The sequence below is a fragment of the Zootoca vivipara genome, chromosome 13 (assembly GCF_965207765.1).
Source record: "Zootoca vivipara chromosome 13, rZooViv2.hap1.1, whole genome shotgun sequence".
Classification (NCBI taxonomy): domain Eukaryota; kingdom Metazoa; phylum Chordata; class Lepidosauria; order Squamata; family Lacertidae; genus Zootoca; species Zootoca vivipara.
The window spans coordinates 27,644,815-27,664,577 of record NC_142596.1 but is presented as its reverse complement, the minus strand read 5'-3'; the positions used below and the strand labels follow the sequence as shown (position 1 = coordinate 27,664,577).

The following is a 19,763-nucleotide window of genomic DNA, read 5'->3' as shown; positions in this document are numbered from 1 at the left end:
CGTAGGAAGGGCAGATATTATTCTGCTCAGTTCTTCAAGCAGGCTAAAATTCCCTTCAAATCCAAATTTAATATAAAAGGGAAGTTCAAACTGTTGAGCTGACATCTCTGACTTAAGACATTTACCAGTATTCCCATAAAATCAGTTTCCAAGAATTGCTCTCATTTCATTTGAATATAAACCACACTGTGCCCTTTACTGATCTCCCCACCACAATCAAATGTTTCGGCTTAATTACTTTTGGCTATTGAAAACACATTTGAAGTGTGTCTGTCTGTCTATCTACGAATGTAAAATTAAATTACAAGTTTTGTTTACTAAACCTAAGTCAAATCTACATCCTAAAGAAAAGTTCAGTCAGGGCAGCCCCCCCCCCCCGGCAAATCCCTAAAATAAAACCTCAATTCAGAATATTCTGAAAGTCCCAAATCAGTGCTACGGAAAAGAGGGACATATTCACAGAGGAAGAGGAGGAGAAGTCTTATCATTAGTCAGTAGTTATCCGTCATAATGGCTATATACAACTGTGCCTAAATGCCAGTTGCTGGGGAGCAGCAGCACTCCCCCTCCCCGCCCTGCACCAGGAGAGAAGTTGTTGCTTTCGTGTCCTGCTTGTGGGCTGAAGGCATCTCTTTGGCTACTGCAGGAAACAGGATGCTAGCGTAGATGGGCAGGGCAAAGTATGAGGCGGCCACTTCAGGCAGCTAGCTTGGGGTGTCAGGAAGACCCAGGCCAAAGACCTAGAGCACATGTGGAGGATATCTGTGGCCCTCTATTAGCTGCAGTCAGGGTGGCCAAGCGTCAGGGAGGATGGGCTTTGTAGTCCAACATCTGGAAGGCCCATGGATTAGCCAGTCCTGATCTAGGGCATTTAAAAATCTCAACCCTGAGAGTATGGGGAAGGAAATTTACCAATACATACCCCCAAAGTCAATAATAATAATAATAATAATAATATATTTATACCCCGCTCATCTGGCTGAGTTTCCCCAGACATTCTGGGCGGCTCCCAATCGAGTGTTAAAAACAACACAGCATTAAATATTTAAAAATTCCCTACCCAGGGCTGCCTTCAGATGTCTTTTAAAATCGTATCTATGAGATCCTCTCGGGATGCTTTCCTGGTCATCTCATGACCAGCTGATGGTGACAACATGGAAGCAGGTCTGTTAAGCCGCCACAACCCCTGGAATGCCCTCCCCTTGGGTAATTTGTGAGAAGGAGACAGGAATGACCTTTAAACAACTCTTTTAAAACTTTGTTTACCCAAGCTGTCTTGAACTCTGACTCAAAGTTCTCTGTTTTGCAGATTACTCCGTTTTAGTTTTAGTATTCTCTAGTTTTGGGACATTTTTCTGGGTGGTGGTATTTGTATTGTTTTTGTGTCAACCATTTAGAAACATTTATTAAATTAATTTATTAAATTAAGGGACGCGGGTGGCGCTGTGGTCGAATCCCCATGATGGGGTGCGTTCCCATTGTTCGGTCCCAGCTCCTGCCCACCTAGCAGTTCAAAAGCACGTCAAGTGCAAGTAGATAAATAGAGACCGCTCCGGCGGGAAGGTAAAGGGCGTTTCCGTGCGCTGCTCTGGTTCGCCAGAAGCGGCTTAGTCATGCTGGCCACATGACTTGGAAGCTGTCTGCGGACAAATGCCGGCTCCCTTGGCCTATAGAGCGAAATGAGTGTGCAACCCCAGAGTCATCTGCGACAGGACCTAATGGTCAGGGGTACCTTTACCTTTTATTAAATTAAGCAATGCAATTTTGTAATAAATAGAAATAAAATTATGATGGGGAAGAACTGAAGCCCTCCAGGTGCTAGACTTCAAATCCCAGCAGCCCCAGCAGCTAGCATGGCTCATGGATGATGGGAATTGTAGTGCAACCATTTCTAGGGAGGGGGCACATGTTCCTCATCCCTGAGAAAAAACAGCTGACTGTTGAAATCCCTGCTTTTCTGCAAGTGCTCATAGAGCAGGATAACAGCAAGTTTGAGGGGCAGTGCAACAGAACAGCTGAGAGGCCCAAGCACAGTGTAGCTAGTGGGAAGGTCAGGCATGAAGAGGTGAAGGAGAATTACCAGAATTTGCCTGCTGGAGCTGGGCTGCCCCATGACTTCCTGCCCCTTGAATGGCCACAGCAGCAGCTGGACAAATCAACGCCTCCTAAACCCGCTGATAACACAGCCAGCTTGTGTTTACACAGAAAACAGCCAACATCTCAGAGGGCTGCTGCAGGCATGGCGAACAATTTTTAACAAGAGACACAGGGGGAGTGTCTCGGGCTGCCCATTCAGGTGGTCCGTGGGGACCACCATGGGGCAGACAAAGGCAGAGTCCAACATATTTTACTGTGTAATGATTTATTATGTTTTTATATACAGTATGTTGGAAGCTGGCCAAAGTAATATTAAGTATTATTATAATAATAATAATAACCTGTTCAGGGAGGACCAGGAACCTACCTTCGAATGGGGGCTGGACATAAAGTGTGATGTTCTGTGGGGAGGGGAGATGTGCACTCCCCCCTCCAAATATTTATGCAGTTCTGAAATTCAAGTGTCATGCAGAAGTTGTATTATGTTACTGCTTGTTCTGTAAAAAGTGAGGGCATCTAGTGAGCAGTCTGGGCTCTTCTAGAACCCTAGAGCCTGATCAGACCACCCATCTCTCTTTCCCTCCTCAAACACAGTCACTGCAGTCTCCACACTACTCTAGTCCTCAAGAGGTACCCCATCGTTTCAAAGTTGAAGGGATCCCTTCCAGTACAGAGTCTTGAACTGTGTCAAGTGTTTTTATGAGGGTGGTGGTGCCAGGATTATAGCAAAATGAAATAATAATAATAATAATAATAATAATAATAATAATAATATCCTGGTGCCTTCCAGATTTGTTTTTTTTTTTTACAGCTGGGCTTGATGTGAGCTGTAGTCCAAAACTTCTGGACAGCTCCAAGCTGGGGAAGACTGAAAACAGAGCAGTCTTAGCAGGGAAATTATTGAAGGGAAGCGACGTGAAACATTTGTGTCTTAAAGTGGTTCGTATTCACTGTGAACCTGGCCAACTTGGATGCAGCTCCTATGAAGGTGTCTAGCCTCTTAATGGGATCAGTTTCAACTGAGGATGCCTGAGGATGTGGATAAAGCATCGGGCAAAGGTGCGGCTGACCACACCCTTGATCCTTGCCTGTCTTGGCTATTGACAGCTAGCCAGGGGATGAGTGGCATTGGCTAAATCAGGGGTCAGCAACGTTTTTCAGCCATGGGTGGGTCCACTGTCCCTCAGACCATGTGGTGGCCGGGACTATATTTTGGGTGGGTAGGTGGTGAACAAATTCCTATGCCTCACAAATAACCCAGAGATGCATTTTAAATAAAAGCACACATTCTACTCATGTAAAAACACGCTGATTCCCGGACCGTCCATGGGCCGGATTGAGAAGGCGATTGGGCCGCATCCGGCCCCTGGGCCTTAGGTTGCCTACATGTGTTTTTACATGAGTAGAATGTGTGCTTTTATTTAAAAACGCATCTCTGGGTTATTTGTGGGGCTTGCCTTGTGTTTTTACATGAATAGAATGTGTGCTTTTATTTAAAATGCATCTCTGGTTATTTGTGGGGCATAAGAATTCGTTCATTCCCCCCCCAAAAAAATATAGTCCGGCCCCCCACAAGGTCTGAGGGACAGTGGGCCGCCCCCCTGCTGAAAAGGTTTGATATTACTGACCACAGTGTATTGCTGGACCAAATCTGTAATTGGGAATAGGGGACTCACGAGACATGGAGGTTCTGCTCCTATCTGCAGAGGCAGTTTCAGAAGATAATGTGGTAGTTTTCCACTTAACTCAGTTGCATTTGTGCTTTGAGGGTCCCACAATATTCCATCCTACCCCTACCTCTCCCTCCAGCTTTTTATTATCTTTACAAAGCTGCTGGATGCGTCAACAGGAGATTTGCAGTGAGGTGCTATTGATATGCTGATGACACTCAGCTCCACTTCTCCCTGTCACCTGAAATCACTCTTGTGCAAGACCTCAGAATTATTTTTTAAAAAATTCAAATGGAAATGGATATTGCTCCTCACAAAAGCACAGCCCTTCATTTGGCCTGTTGTGAAATGTGATAATTAACAGCTGCTGACATTTGCTTGTGTGCTTCTGGTGAATTATTTAAAAACAAAAAAACCCTGCATGTGCTCAGGTAGATAAAAACCTGTGTGCATGTCCAGAATAGAACAAATATATCTATCAATCTCTGCCCACCAGAATGTGCAGCAACAAACACCCAAACAGTGTAACAGTGTATGGAAGAGAATGTACCAAGAAACTGGATCTGAATGGCTCATTTGCAACATGACACCCTCATCTGGAACATAGCTGCCAAGTTTTCCCTTTTCTCACGAGGAAGCCTATTAAGCATAAGGGAAAATCCCTTTAAAAAGGGATAACTTGGCAGCTATGATCTGGAAGCGCCCCAAGATTCCTCCAAATACTACAAGACGATAAACATTCAGGAACAACAATGTTCAATTTACAGAAATCTGCTGCCTAGATTTGTCACTGCAATGAGAAGCCAGCCACATCCTGACTTCAAGGAGGCCCCAGGGAAGGATGTTCTAAACTCTTGCAATCACCCTCTTCACACATGATCTGGGTCTCCTGACATATAACAAGAGTGAACCATGACCGAACCTCCCCACTCCAACACAGAGCGACAGCAAAGTCCTCCAATCAAGAGAGCAGCTCACGCAGGCTCCTCTGTAAACACCGGGAGTTCCTGCAACTGCCCTAGAAGGCAATTCTGTGCCTCTCAAGGCAAGAGAGAAGAGCTTTCCTCCAGCCTGTCCCAGTTGCCCCACTTCTCCAGCCCTGTGGCCTCCCAGAAGCAGGAAGAAACTAGCTAACAAAGCTGACCACGTGCCTGGGAAGTTACTAAGACTTTCGTCTCTGGGTGATGAATGGGATATGTGATACCCAAGATTACTATTTCTCTAAGAGCTGACTTCCTGGTTCCAATATAGTCTGTGTACTGGGAAGTGGGAGAGCTGGGCTCAGTTGTTCTGATGTTTGTGCATCCCTCCACTTTTAAAAAATCTCTTATTCCAAACATAGTTTTGTTTGAGTCCATGACATCTCTTGTGTGAAGCTGAATACTGCAGCATAATTGCTGACAGTGAGACTGGGCCAGCATATAACAGATGTGCTCAGAGACCTGCATTGTTTTTCGATTTGCTACCGGGCCGGGTTCAAGGTGTTACTGTTAGTATTCAAATAAAGGCCTTAATAACTTGGTACCAGTCTACCTGCGAGCTTGCCTTACCCCATGTATGTGACTTCTTGACCACTTTGATCTGAGGAACTGTTACAGGCGTCACATAATATCTGTTCCACATTTGTAGTAATTTGATCTTTTAGGGTGGCAGCACCTACAACAGCCATCCCCAAAATGCGGCCCTCCAGATGTTTTGGCCTACAACTCCCATGATCCCTAGCTAACAGGACCAGTGGTCGGGGAAGATGGGAATTGTAGTCCAAAACATCTGGAGGGTCGAAGTTTGGGAATGCCTGCTCTAACGCAAGTCCTACAACTTTGGAACTCCTTGCCTATTGACATCTGTACTCTTTTCAGCGCCTGCTAAAAACATTTTTGTTCAGACAGGCCTACCCAGACATGTTAGAATGCTAAAGTGTTTGTTAGTTCATTGCTGCTTTCTAATTTTTTGAATGTTTTAACTGCTTTGCTAGTGACCTTGCTGTTTCATTCTTTCTGTAAACCGCTTTGAGGTTTTCTACAATCAAGCACTATATAAATTGAATGAACTAACTAAATAAATAAGCCTGAATATAAAACATCTCTGCATTAGCACTGCCAGATTTCCCAGTTCTGAGGATTCTCGGCTACTATTGTGTAGTCCTCCAAATGCCATTGGAATAGGACTCCAAGCAACAGTGTGTGTGCGTGTGTGCGCACGCAGAGAAAATGCAGAGGTGTGTGTTGCAAACCACAATCATGTAGCACTTGTGCAGTTACAAATATCCCTTAGAAAAGCTCCAGCTCCCATTCACCAGCAGAGGATGGATGGTCCAACTATGGGAAAGGCAAGAGGGAAACAGCTGAGCAGGGAACGGGAGGCTTGCTTCTCCCCGAGGAACAAGCACCTGCCTGCAGTCTGGATGAGCCAGCTTCCGCAGGATGGTGATCCGTGGGCACCAGCAGAGCACACATCTGTGACTTTGTGCCTCGTCACAGGGTTGGGCAATGTCTCGCCCTCGCTTGTGACCCAGAAGGGGCAGAGGCTGGCAGAGGGCCACTCCCACCAGTCTATCCAATCCAGGAATTTCCTGATCTGGACTGCAAAGTATCATACAGGATTAGACAACTCTGTTGCTGCAGCAACTCTCTACGAAATGAGTGAATATGAGGGGAAGGACTGGGCTGGCCAAGTTCCTACACCAGCAAAAGAGAGTCCAAAGGCACAACCAAAAGACAACAGTGTCCATGAAAGGGACTTGCTGTGATGCACAGTCCTTTAGGGAACTACACCTATGGTCAAGCAAGAGGAATTCAGAACATGGTGCTGTGGGGTTCAACATCCCCATGGACACTGAATACGAGACCCTAAAAAGAATGTGGCTGCTGGATCAGGCCAGGGCCATCTTAAGCATATCTGGCGCCGTGATGCGACGGATCCCTCTGGCGCCCCGCCCCGCCCTGTTTCCCAGTGCGGCGGGCGGGTGCTGCTGCACGGCGCCCCCCTGGCACCCTGCGCCACCCAGCCTGGCCGTAGGGCCGGCCCTGGATCAGGCCAAAGGGGGTCCATCTAGCTCAGCACCCAGTTCCCCCAGTGGCCAACCAGACGCCCCAATGGGACCTGAGCGCAACGGCAGCAACTCTCCCCAAAATGGCATTGAGCAACATTCTGTTGCCAACAGTGGAGGGAGAGCATAGCCATTGTGGCTGGTAGCCACTGGCACCATGAATTTGGTATCCTCCTCCATTGTCTAATCATCTCTTAAAGCCTCCATAAGAACGTAAGACCAGGCCAATGGCCCATCTAGTCCAGGATCCTCTTCTCACAGTGACCAACCAGGTGACTGCGGGATTTGGGAACCAGCAGGATTTGAGCACACAAGACTACCCTCCCCCCGCGCATTCAGAAGCATTGCTGTCTCCAACTGTGGTGGCAGAGCACAGCCATCATGGCTAGTAGCCATTGACAAGCCACCTCCATTAAAAACTGGAAAAGTTAGTGGCCATCACTGCCTCCCATGGGAGCAAGTTCCACAGTTTAACTATGCACCTGCTCTGAACCTCAAACTGTGAAGCTTCGCTAGAAAAAACTGCCCCCTCTTTCCCTTGCAAACTGTGGGAAGGGAGGGAAGGAGATGCAACAGTTTGTCTGAACTGACTGCAGGTGCTTCCAGCTTGGGTCCTCCAGGACATGACAGGTCTTCCTTACTGCTGGGGCGTCCAACTGGCTTCTGTGAGGGGAGTAAGAGGGAGCACAGTCTTCCAAACTCCAACCCCTTCCTGGTCAGCAAGAGGCATTTCCAGGTAGAGGCACCCAGGTGAGCCCATCTCATTTCCCAGTGGCTTATTCCTAAACAAAGTCCTGTGAAGCACCCTTATCAGAAGGGATTGTTTTTGAGGTCACATAGGGCTGTGCCCTGTGGCATGTGATGAGCGCTTCCTATGGGCAAGTTGTCACTTGATGTGGCAGCTGTCGGAAGGACGGGTGCCTCTTCCTCAAACCCACTCAACCTGCACACCTGGCCCTGTGTTGGAAGAGGCAACATACAAGCCGAGACAGCACTTTGTTGCCTCTTGCACGCACACACCCAACCAAGGCCGGAGGAAATAGCAGCCACCCCCAAAGTCTGCCCACTAGATGGGTGTTTTGTCTTATACCCAATTTTGCTAAGCAGTTCTTTGCTACTAATCCCCTCCATAAACCAGCTCCCCATATGATAATTAATGGTTTTCACAAAAGAAAGTATTTCAGGGGGGCCACAGGTGAGTCTGTTGGGGCCATTCGGGGCACCCACTGCACCTGGCACCTGGCTGGCACATGCACAGGAGGAGGCCCCAATCCCTCCCCGGATCTCTGGAGGTCCCCAGTAGCTACCCAGCCTCCATTTGAACAGCGCCACTGAAGCAAAATGCAGTTGCCAGAAAAGCTTGTTGGGGCAGGTCGCGTCACCTTCAAACAAACCTGAGGGAGGGAGGGTGCTCAGGCCCCTCCTTCTCTTCCTCCTGCCCCCTGCTGGTCTGGGGAGCAACAAAAACACAGGCCAGGGAGAGTGGGGACTGCTGTGGATGTGGGGTAGCAGCAGAGGCCTTGACTGACCACAAGAGTGGTTGCAGTGACCTCCCAGGGGAGGAAGGATTTCCTTCAATGCCCAGGCCCTGTGGGGCAAGAGATGTTGGGGCAATCACTGAAGGACCCCCTGAAATGTGAGAGGCTGGCAACTTACTTTTGCTCTCGCAATGAATGGCAGTGCCCAGGGGACAGGAAGCCCCCTTCTCAGGCTCAGCCCAGGACTGCTGCAGGGTCAGCTGGACTCCCCTTCAAATCCAAAAGACCCCATCCACACAGACATCAGTTGTCCGAAGCCACAGTTTCCCCGGGGAGATGCTCAGGAGACCCTGGCCAAAGCCCCCCACTGGATCAAAGGGAATTGGTACTGGGTGGGCTGGAAAACAAGGGTAACAAAGCCCTGGCCAGGGTGCTTTTGGTGCCACCCACCCACCAGGGTGCAAGACATGTGTAGTTATCATATGGATGCTGGCCACAGAGTCCGGCCATGGGCCAAGTCAGGCCCAGCTCCTGATTTCATGGAGCAGCACTACTCTCCAGTCAACAAACCCTTTCCTAAGGCGAGAGGTTGGGTGATGGTCTTGGCGGCCCTCTTTCAAGGCTTCCGACTCCAAGGAGGAGACCAAAAGTGCCAGGGCAGTCCTCGCCACGTCGAGGAAGAAGCCCAAAGGTAAAGCCTCTTCACGGGCAGGGGGCCTCTCACGGTATTCGGGGTGTGTGTGTCAGTATTCGAGGTGCTTTACAAAGAGCAGAAGGGAAAGACCCTGGGCTCCGCGCCCTCGAGCCCCCGCAAGATACTAAAGCGCCCCATCAGCCTGCGGAGATCTCCTTCTCCCCACCAGCAGCATGAAATATCAGCGCCCGCCCCCCACCAACCAGACCCCAAAGGGGCAAGCCGAGAGAGCAGCGTCGGTCTGGTCCCCCGCCACTTCCCCGGCCAGGAGCATCCCTCGACGGGGCCTCCGCTGTGGCTGGGCCGCCCCCGACCTCTCAAGCTTACCGAGGCGCAGGCTCAGGCGCGGCACCGGCTCCTCTTCGGCAGCGGCGGCCAGGAGCGCTCCCAGCAGCAGCAGCGCCGACTCCCGGAGCCCCATGGCGCAGTAGGTCCGAGGGGAACGGGGCCTGGGCAGCAGCGGCGGAGGCTTTGCTCGCTCGACCAGGCAGGCAGGCGGGCGGATCAAGTTGCAAAACTTCGGAGCTGCTCGGGCTGCTGCTCTTTCTGGTTCCTCCTCCCCCGTCGGGGCGGGAGTGGCCGCGCCTCCGCCCCCTCCCTCGAGGAGAGACAGGTCCGGACCTGAGAGAGAGACAGAGAGAGAGAGGGAGAGGGAGGAGATGTGGGGGAAGCTCCGAGAGCCGTCCCCGCCCCAACACCTTCCCCCGGCCGTTGAAAGCAGCCCTGAACGTCCCTTTGCTAATCTCTCCCAGAACCGCACCACCCCCAAGCGGTTCCTCCTCCTCCTCCTCCCTCCCGCCCTCCAAAACTGACGCCCCAATCCCGAGCTAGGCAGCTACCCTCGCTGGGGCTTCGCCTGGCGGCGCCGTCAAACCAAGGCGCGCGGCAGCTTTAGCACCCATGGGTGCCCCCCCGCGAACCCCAAAACCGCAGCCCAAAACAAAAGAGCCTCTTGGGCCCAAGGCAACCTCTTTCCCTCCAGGGCATTATGACAAAGACAGCCCCACCCCCGCGCCCCTCTCCTCCAACTCTTCCTTGGGCTCCATGCCTGCTTCTCCCTGGAGCTAGGCTGAATGAGGGCATCTCAAGGACACCCCACTGGGGAGAAGCAAAGGGTGGGAGTGTCCGCATACCCCCTGCCCCCCGCACTGGGCCAGACCTCCCTGGCAGCTCCTCTGCCCTGTGGGTATTGTTGAACTCTGGGCTAATCTCCATGCTCCCCTGGGCACTGTGCCCACCCCGCCCTGGCAGAGCGCCTAGGCAGGGCTGGCAAACAGAGAGGGAGAGACGCACAGGCTGTGGGGCCAACCAGCAGGGCAGCCTCAGAGAGGCAGGCCTGCAACAGGCTCCTGCCTGTTCCCCTGGCAACTGGCCCGCTGCTCTGAGCCTGCCCTGGGCACCTGGCTCTGCCCAGTCTGACCCTCCTCCTCCTGGGTTGCAACTCCCTCTGGTGCATCAGCAGTGAATGGCTGAGAGTCCACCCTAACAGCTGCCTGGGTCAGGGACCACTGAACCAACAGGGTGGAAGTAAAATGTGAAATATCAACACCATCATTACAACATTCCTGAGCAGGGATCACACCCCTTTCCTTGATTTTGTTTTTGTTTATGTAAAATCTTATCCTGAATGTGCTGAATCTCTTAACACAGACTGCATCTGCCTTGGAGAGTGGAGCCTTGAAGATTATCATGTCCCTGTGCCAGTGGGTGTCTTGTTTTCTCTCTGAAAACATAAGAACATCAGGAAAGCCTACTGCAGGCATAGGCAAACTCGGGCCTCCAGATGTTTTCGGACTACAGTTCCCATCATCCCTGACCACTGGTCCTGTTAGCTAGGGATCATGGGAGTTGCAGTCCCAAAACACCTGGAGGGCCAAGTTTGCTTATGCCTGGCCTACTGGATTAGGCCAATGGCCCATCCAGTTCAGCATCCTGTTCTCACCAGACGCCTGTGGGAAACCGGCAAGCTGAACCCAAGCACCAGAGCAACTCTTCCCTCTTGTGGGTTCCAGCAACTGGCATTCAGCAGCATTGCTGCTTCTAAGTGCGGGTGCAGAGCAAAGCCATCATGGCTAGTAGTCACCAATAATAGCCTTTTCTTCCATCCAATTGTTTAATCCTCTTTTACTGCAGTCTGGGTTGGTGGCCATCACTCCCTCCTGTGGGAGCAATTTCCATAGTTTGACTATGCACTGCATGAAGAAGTGCTTTTTCTTATCTGTCTTCAGTCTCCCAACATTCAGCTCCATTGATGCCCGCTAGTCTTTCTTGCCCCTCCAGTTTCCCCAGGAACTATTTATTGAGGAACTCTCCCATGCTGATCCTGATGCCAAGACCCATGATTCGGAGAGGGGTGGAGGTGGGGGACCACCTAACTGAGCATCCTATATGTCTATATTTGTTAAACAAACAACAGACAATAAATTAAAATGCCAACTATAATATTGGCTTAATGTGTTTCCTGCCTTCTGTCTGTTGCTGAATTGTCTGGTCTAATATTTTGGAGTGGTTTTTTTTGTATATAAGTTGTTTCAGCTAAAGAATAAACGGATTAATTCCTTCTCTATGGCTGTACAAAAGCTGTAACAAGCAATAGAAAGTTATCTGGGCCTTGACTTGCAAAAGGCAACCCCTGTGCTGAGCTGAGTTTCCTGGTCAGCTTGTTTGGACGTGTTTATTTTTAATTCCTAATGCTTTAATTCTGTGCCAGTTTTCCCCCCCTTTTCTTTAATACGCTATTGACTTGATGGTTTCTGAAGGTTCTTCTGCCTCTGCCCTGGGTGCACTTTTGGGCTGAGCCCTCTACCTTTCAGAAGGTGACTTGGGAAGCCTAATCCTGCATCACATAAACTTTAAGATGCCAGTGGGCAACTCTGCCCTGCTTCCAAACAGCATGTGCTGCCCAGTGCAAAGGAGGGCTCAGGGTCTGCTTGCTTATGAGTTCCACATTGGTTGGGAACAAGATACAGAATTAGGTGAGTCTGTGGTGTGACCCAGCTGCTACAGGCAGGCTCTTCTGATGTTCTTCAGACTAGAACTCAACCCGTCCATCAAGAATAATTAGAGAGCTGAAACTTCCTAGCTTAAACCACAGCTGCAATCTGCAGTGCACATGCTTGCCTGCCTTGGAAGGTTCCCCAGAAATGTCAGGACAGAATGCAGCTGCTGGGCTGGGACTGGCTCTAGAGAGGACCCCTGGCCACCAGGCTGCTGCCCATCCATTTCTGGGCACAATTCAAAGTGCTGCCCATCACCATTAAAGGCCTGATGTCATCTCAGTGCCAGGCAAAGGACTTCTGCATTTCCTTGGGCTTTAAGCTGTAAACTGGCTATGGGTTTTTGTTTAGTTTTGCTGCTTTCTTTTTTATTATTGCTGGTTTTATGTTTATTGCTACGTGTGTCTGTTTTCAATTATGCTGTTGGAAGCCACCCTGGGGGCTTTTATGTAATAGCAGCTTTACGATATCGGGCAGGCACAGCTGTGGATCTTTCCTCCTCCTCACAGATAAGCCCACCTGGACTTTATGATTGTCACCTGAGCCCTCCAGTAGAAGCCCTCTGAAGTCCGGTGGGAGGCAACTGTGGAGAGAGAGAGAAGACCCAGTGCAGTGCCCACCTCAGCATCTGCAACCAAGACTCTCATCTGGTGTTGATGTCCTTTGGGTGCCAGGCAAATATGCTCTTATTGCTTGCCCAACGTATTTTGGAGCTGGTTTTAACTGAAGTCCTCTTCAGGCACCATTTAGTCCCTTCCTTCTGATGCAGGAACCCTCCTGCACTGGAGGAGCATTTGTGGGGAGCCTCCATGAGCACAGGAGGCTCCCTGCTTCAGGAATAGCAGTCAAATGATGGAGAATCTAGAACTAGCTGGGTAATGATTTGGCAGTGCTGTTCCATTATGCGTGTGCTTCCTCTTCAGGGCAGTATTGTGTTGTATTCAGACGGTATGTGTTGTATTGTTGTGCTGTATTTTGGGTTTTTATTTATTCAAATATTTATAACCCACCACCTTCTAAAAGTTGTTCACAAGCTGTTTTAAGCTCATAAAGATAGCAGCAATTTCAATAGAACCACTGGTTTTTAAAAGAAATTCAAGCACAGTATATGAAATAATCAAACACAGGCTGGAACAGAAACATCTTCAGAGTTCCCTTAAAGGCTATCAGTGTCCAAGATATACATCTTTCCCTGGAGAGAGGCTTCCAGAGATGTGGGATCTCCACTCAAAAGGCCCTGTCCCTGCTGCCCACCAATCTAATCCCTCCTGCTGGCAGGCCAGACCTCAGGACTTCAGGCGCTGATCTCAATGTTCAGGTGGGCAAACAGCCCTTCAGGTAACCTGGTCTTAAACGGTTTAAGACCTTGAATATCAAAACCAGCACCTTGAACTGGGCACAGGAATGAACAGGCAGTCACTTTAACCAGTATAGGTGTGATATAACCTCGGCTGCCACTTTCTATAACCATTACAGGTTCAAAACCACCTCCAAAGACAGTCCCACCCAGAGCACCTTGGAACAGGTATGAGCAATTTCATCGGCAAGATACAAAGCCAAATGGTCATGGCAGACCCTGCAAGGCTCCAGATGCTGACCCAGCAGAGCCTGAGATGTGTGCATCCCCAGTCACAGCAAAAAATAATAATACTCCATTAGCTTTCATTTCACAAGTCAGTTGCCCTGAGAGGTTTTAGAGCTGAAGCAAAGGGTGGGATACCATCACTCTGAACAAATAGAGAATCCCCAAGTCACCTATGCACAGAACTCTACCCCCCTCTCTCTTTCTGCTTCCCTTCCACATCCAGCAACCACAACACCCTTGTGGGGTGGTTCTAAGAATTAAGAAGCCCCCTGAGCTCTGGGAAGCCCCCTGAGCTCTGTGTGAAGGAGAAACCTTTTGGCATTGCCTGGATTTAAGTCCACCACCCCTTCCAGTGGGTAGTGGCAGCTCTACCAAGGATGGTGGCGAAGCAATCATTTGCTCATGCCCAGCACTCGGCCTCTGCATCTTAAAGGGAGAAGCAGAGAGGGAGACATGCTCGTGGCAGAGAACATGGCTCCTGCGGCCTTCCAGTTCACATATAATTGAGGAGCAGCTCCTGAGCACCATGGCAGGAACCGTGACTTTCAGAAAGGAAGATCTCCCACTCTTGCCTTGAACTCAGTGCAGATATTTGCTCTCTCAACTCTTCCATGGAAATGATGATTCCGGGAGCCCCGGCAGGGGCCCACCCGCACCCTGTCTTTGCACAAAAAGGGAGTACACAGAACCATCACATCTCCCCTCACTTTAGGAAAACAAACTGTGCAGCAAGAGGAGCAAGCACTCGAGGAGATGGGGGAGGGTTTCAATGCACAGGCTTAACAAAAAGGATTCTCTCTGCTTCCCTTTCTTTAGGGTGCTGGGACGGTTGAGCAGGCTTCTTTCCTCCCAAACACAGCTGTCAGGAGGGAGAGGAGGATGAAGGGGGTCCAGGTGGGACTCTGCTCAGGAGCCCCCTCGAGGACCTTCTCACTGCATCCGTCCAGCAGTAACCACGGCAACCCGTGATGAATGCCTGCCACTTGGTTTGCCATGGCAACAGAGGAGCATGAGAGAATGGCCCCCGGGAACTAGCAAGGGTCGAGGTGGTGGGTCAATGAGCATTGGCATCAGCACGGGGAGGATCAGGGGCCCAGCGGAGCAAAGTAGGGGGAGAGAGAGAGGCGGGGGAGGAAGTGGGGGAGGAGGAAAGGCAGTGGCTGTTTCAATCTTCCCAGAGGGATGGTGGCCAAGCCCAAGATGTGGCTCTGGATTGGTCCCAAGCAGAGGGCGGTGGCAGCGGCAGCAGCACCCATTGCAAAAGGAGGGAGGCAAAGCCCTGGCTGGCAGCCAGGACAAAAGCAGCTTGGGAGAGAGGCCAACTGCACCCCAGGCCTCCCCTTTCCTGGGCAGAGAGATGGAATGTGGGAGCAAAACTCTCCAAGGGCAGCCAGTGGTTAGGAGAAAGAAGGGGCATAGAGCGCTCGAAACCAAACAGCCCAGCGCTTCTGCCCTTCCCTTTGCAATCCTGCAATTTGCCTGCAGAGGTGCTCAGGCATCTCCAGCGGCAGGTGGGTTTCTAATACCGCTATCCTTACACAACCCCACCACTGAAACAAATGCATCAATTCAACCGGGCAGAGGCAATAGATAAATGGGGGAGGGGGCTGGCAGCCCATGCCTGGAGTAAGGAGGCACCCTTGTGGGCTTGGGCCCCTTTCTTCCATCTACAGACCTCACAACCACACCCCCATGCTGGGGTGCCTTGCTTGTTGTGGACTAGCAGCTTGGGGAGCCTCCTGTTGGGAACGGTGGGCTCCCTCACGAGGTGTCCGGGAGGGCAAATGTTGAAGTGTGGCATGCACTCCTTCCCTATCAAAAAGGCAGGCATTCCCCTGCTGAGCCTTCTTCTGGACATTAGGAAAGGAAGCCTGGAGGCTGAGATTCCAGGTGGCTGCCTAGGTGGCTAGCTGGCTGTCTGCCCACCCACAGAACACCTCTGGGCCTGAGAAAAATGCAGCCAGCCAGCTTTGCTTGACCCAGGTCTATTGTCGTGCCCTGGGATTTGGGAGGAAGGGATCTGTTGGGAAGCACACCTGATCAACCACACAATCAATGGTGTCATTTGATCTCCTAGCTCAGGGCAGGGCCCAGATCTGGTTGCAGGCAGGGCCAGGCAGCTGGGAGACCAGCCTGTAGGAGCTCAGCACTGGCCCTTTCAGCCTTCAGACAAGGGAAGGGCAACCCTATGCCCTGTTGCCTATAGGATCCAGGTGCTGTGTTGGGGGGGGGAGAGGGAGCCCCTGCAAAGTATTGGGAGACAGACCCCCATGTGCCATATGACCTGCTGCACCCCCCACCACTGCCTGCCCTCAGGGACTCTCCCACATTTAAAGTGTATGACTCCCCCCCAAAGAATCCTACAGTTTGTTAAGGGTGCCAAGAATTGTAGCTCTCTGAGGAGTAAACTACAGGATTCTTTGGGGAAACCCGTGCACTTTCAATGTGTATGGGGTGGGTGTGACCCACTGCAGCGCTTGGGTGCTGTCCTGTTGCCAATGCTGAAGCAAGATCCAGCCACTGGTCCAGTTGGATGACCCAGTGCAGACCTTCAGGTGTCCCCTATCCTCCCTGGGAGAAAAAACTCTCCCCAGTCACTGTCAACCAGGCTGGCTGGGATAGACATGAGCGAGTGCCTTCTTGGGTTGCCTCTTCCTTGCCCAGTACTGCCAGCATGCATGTGGGGAGCAGCTCAGAGGAGCCATGTCCTAAGCCATGCTGACTCAATCAAGATGCCCTGTGCCCTCCTCCCATGGCAGAGAGACCCAGCAAGGGCCACTGATGACTCCAAAGAGTGCAAGCAGGCTGCCAGGGAGGTTGTCCCTTTTTGCAACTGCAACGGATGTTGGAATCCCCGCCTCCTCAAGGCCACAGCATTCCCACAGAGGGGTGTGCAGTCATGGCTGCTGCCAGTTCCTGTAGGGCACCAAAGGTGGCAAAAACAAAGGCAGATGGAGGGAGAGATTCAGCCACATAAAACAAAACAGCAATTCTGCAATGCAGCTCCCTTGGGCAAATGCCAGGTCGTCAGCACCACAGCAGGGCCCACAATCTCATGATTATCGGCTTGTGGCAACAGAGAAGTTGGGTTTTATTTAAAAAATTTTGCTGGTGGCACCAGTGTTGTGGAATGCCTTCCCTGATGAAATTCGAGACACCCCATTACTGTTGGCATTCTGCCACCACCTGGTCACACACCTGCTTAGGTAAGCCTTTCCCTGAACTTGAACTTGTGGTTTTATTGTTTTCGCTGCGTTTTTTCAAACTGTCTTTAATTGTCTTGCTTTCTGAATTGTTTCATTGTGAACTCAAATTAAGGGTGTTCTGATGCTGCTGTGTACTCTGCATATTGGTTTTGTCGTTGTAAACTGCTTAGGAACCATTTTGGTACCTACGTAACGCAGTACGTAAATTAATAAATCACCACCACCACAGACACTCCTCCCCGCTTCTAGCTTTCCAATAAAGCCAAGGGAAACATACTCTGACCTGGCTGTTCCAGGCTACTTCCTTTATTTCCATTGATGCCCTGGTGGAAATTGAGTTGTTCTCAAACATTTTGGTAGGGAGGTTGGAGAGAAGGAAGGAAATGTCTGCCACCCTAAAAACATGGTGACTGGCAATCCCTTCTCCCTCCCCCGCAACACACACTCTACCCTTAAATAGCTCGGGATATTGTCAGAAAGAAAGATATGTGGCCATGAGCTGCCTCCCACCACATGACACCAGGGGAAGCCCTCCCCAATAACCCTGGTGGGTCCCACTATTGTAGGCTGGGGTTCATAGAATGGCACTTGCCCAAGGAAGGACCCAAATTCATTGGAGGGGAACCTTTTTTGCAGGCAGGTTCCCTCACTGATTGCCCAGCCTTTCCCAGAAGATGCCAAATACCCTCTCGGCTGGCAGCTGCTTCGACTTCTTTGCCCATTTGTCGAGGCTTCATCTCATAAAGGAAGCACATGAGCTGACAAGCTGAGGGTCCTCACACTCACCTTCTTCAGCTCTGAGCAGCTGGCGTGGATGCTAAGATGCAAGGAACTAGTTTCACCTGGCTGGGAGGCCAGCGATGCTGAGGTCAGCTGGGGCTTTCAGAATGGACCTAGGAGAGGGGGAGAAGGAAATAAGGTTTTAAATATGAAAATTCCCAACCAAGTTGGAATAGTTGAAAGATGTGGTCTATCTCAGCCTTCCCCAGCCTGAAGCTCTCAAGATGTCATGGTCCACTGACAGGAAGTTCTCTGCAACATGGTGCAGCAGAAAATAGGTTTTGGGGGTGATTGGTGTTTGTTTATTACATTTCTACCCCAGTTTTTCCTCCAAGGAGCTCAAAGTGGTGTGCATGTGGCTCCCTGATCCACAACAACCATGTGCTGAGAGACAGTACCTGGCCCAATGAGCTCCATGGGGATTTGAACCCTGGTTTCCTGGGTCCTAGTCTGACACACTAACCCAGTGTTTCTCAAACTTGGGTCCCTATCAGTTGCTGGACTACAACTTCCATCATCCCTGACCACAGGTGCTCTAGCTAGGAATGATGGGAGTTGTAGTTTAACAACAGATGGGGCCCCAAGTTTGAGAGAATTACCGTAATTGAGGAGGAGTGAACCATATACACTACCTTGAACTCATTGGAGAACAAGATTGAATATAAAAGCAATTTTAAAATATGTTCCTATAAAGCAGGTGCTCTCCTAGGGTTCTGGGGGGACAGACTCTCTCTTTCCCTCCCTCCCTTTCTCTTTCTCTCTCCGCAGCCCCCCTGTGGCAGACAGTCCTTCCGAAATACACTTTTGTTCACAGCTTCTGTGGCAAAATCTGAGTTGGCAAGCATGCTCTATCTAAGACAGATACAAACATTTGGGTGCCCAGATTGGCAGCACAACCTGGTGTGGGGGAACAGCAGATGAAGGGTTTTGCAAATGCAGGCGAGATAGTGTGCGGGGGCCATTAGAACCCCACTTGCGATGCCTTCCTCTCCTTGCCTCAGGGTGGCCCTTGAGGACTGGCTGTGTGGTGACCGAGGTCTGGTCCAGCGCCTTGCTGAGATGGGTGGGGCACGTGGGCATCAGGTTGTTCTGCTTGCCAAGGGCCACGGCTGAACCCCAGAGTTCAGGAGGGGTCAGTCCCAGCTCCCTTACAAGCTCTGCTGGTTGTCACATCCCCAGCCAATGCTAAGCTGGGGGGGGGGGGTGCGCCAGAGGGGCCATCACCTGCGCCCCTCTAATGTTGAAAAGAGCCATTCAGACAGCTATACACACACCCCAAATCTCGGAAGCCCTTTAGCAATATAAAATCCCTCTGCCCCTCCCACGCTAAATTGATAACTGCAGGGGCTTTCTCTTGGGGGGGGGGATTCCTGGCGCGCTATTGTGCCAGGGGGGAGGGGCTTTCCTCCGCCTGTCCTGCCTCTGCCGGGAAAAAAGACTCGGCACATGGGCAGAGGCACTGTCTGTCTTGGCTGCTAACACAGAGACACCGCCCGCCCGCCCGCCCGCCTCTCTCTCTCACCTCCAGCACAGACGCGAGTCTTCTCCCCGGCCCCAGCCTCTCCTGCCGTGGCCCGCCGTCGCCTTTCTTTGTGGTGCGTCTCTCCCTGTCTGTGCCGGAATCGCGGGGCGCCGTCGGGGTGGGGGGAGGGATCGGGGCGGTGCTTCCAGACCAACTGGTGACATCAAGAAAGGGAGGAGATGGGGGGGTGGCTGAAATTGGGGAGGGGTCCACACAATGCAGGTTGGTGTGTGGCGGGTTGGTCGGAGGCTGAGGAGGGGGCGGGACCCCGAAATGTCACCCAGCCCCCCTGGACAGAATCGCCTTCTGTCCCTATGCCAGGTAAGCACGACCCTCACCCCGGTCAGCCGAAGATGCTGCAAAAGAAGGTCCCTTTCAAACAGCATGGATTGTTGGTTGTTGGTTCCTGGTCAACGGGCAACGGGCAAGTGGAGGAAACGGGCAAGGCGCGCTGCCAAGGGAAGTGGAAGATCGAGAGGTGTGGGGCGTGGTGTGGGGCTGATTCTTGGCACGGGGGAGCGGGATTCCCTTCTCACCACCGCTCAGACCAGCGGAGCAGCGGCAGCCCCAGGGCTGCACTGAGGACAGCAGCAGGAGCCCCGCCCCCCGACTTTGGCTTCCTCCCCGCTCCCAGGTTGGGTCGAGTTCAAATCCTCCCCCTCCCCCGCCCATAGCATTCACTGCGC

At 51.3% G+C, this 19,763-nt stretch overlaps 1 protein-coding gene across 3 annotated transcripts in view; it reads right to left on the bottom strand.

Moving 5' to 3' along the window:
* SEMA4B (semaphorin 4B) overlaps positions 1–19,485 on the bottom strand; it is a 36,424-nt gene extending 16,939 nt beyond the window's left edge. The window contains exons 1-3 of one of the 3 annotated variants that reach the window (XM_088657470.1): positions 19,078–19,485; positions 17,562–17,668; positions 9,316–9,609 (exon numbers count right to left, since the gene is read on the bottom strand). In XM_088657470.1, the coding sequence (XP_088513596.1) occupies positions 9,316–9,409 (94 nt within the window). In that variant the 5' untranslated portion in view covers positions 9,410–9,609; positions 17,562–17,668; positions 19,078–19,485. Of the gene's footprint in view, positions 1–9,315; positions 9,610–9,956; positions 10,219–17,561; positions 17,669–19,077 lie in introns of those variants that run through there. The other 2 variants (XM_088657469.1, XM_035130452.3) reach the window with 2 other exon arrangements.
* Positions 19,486–19,763: the final 278 nt, after the last annotated feature.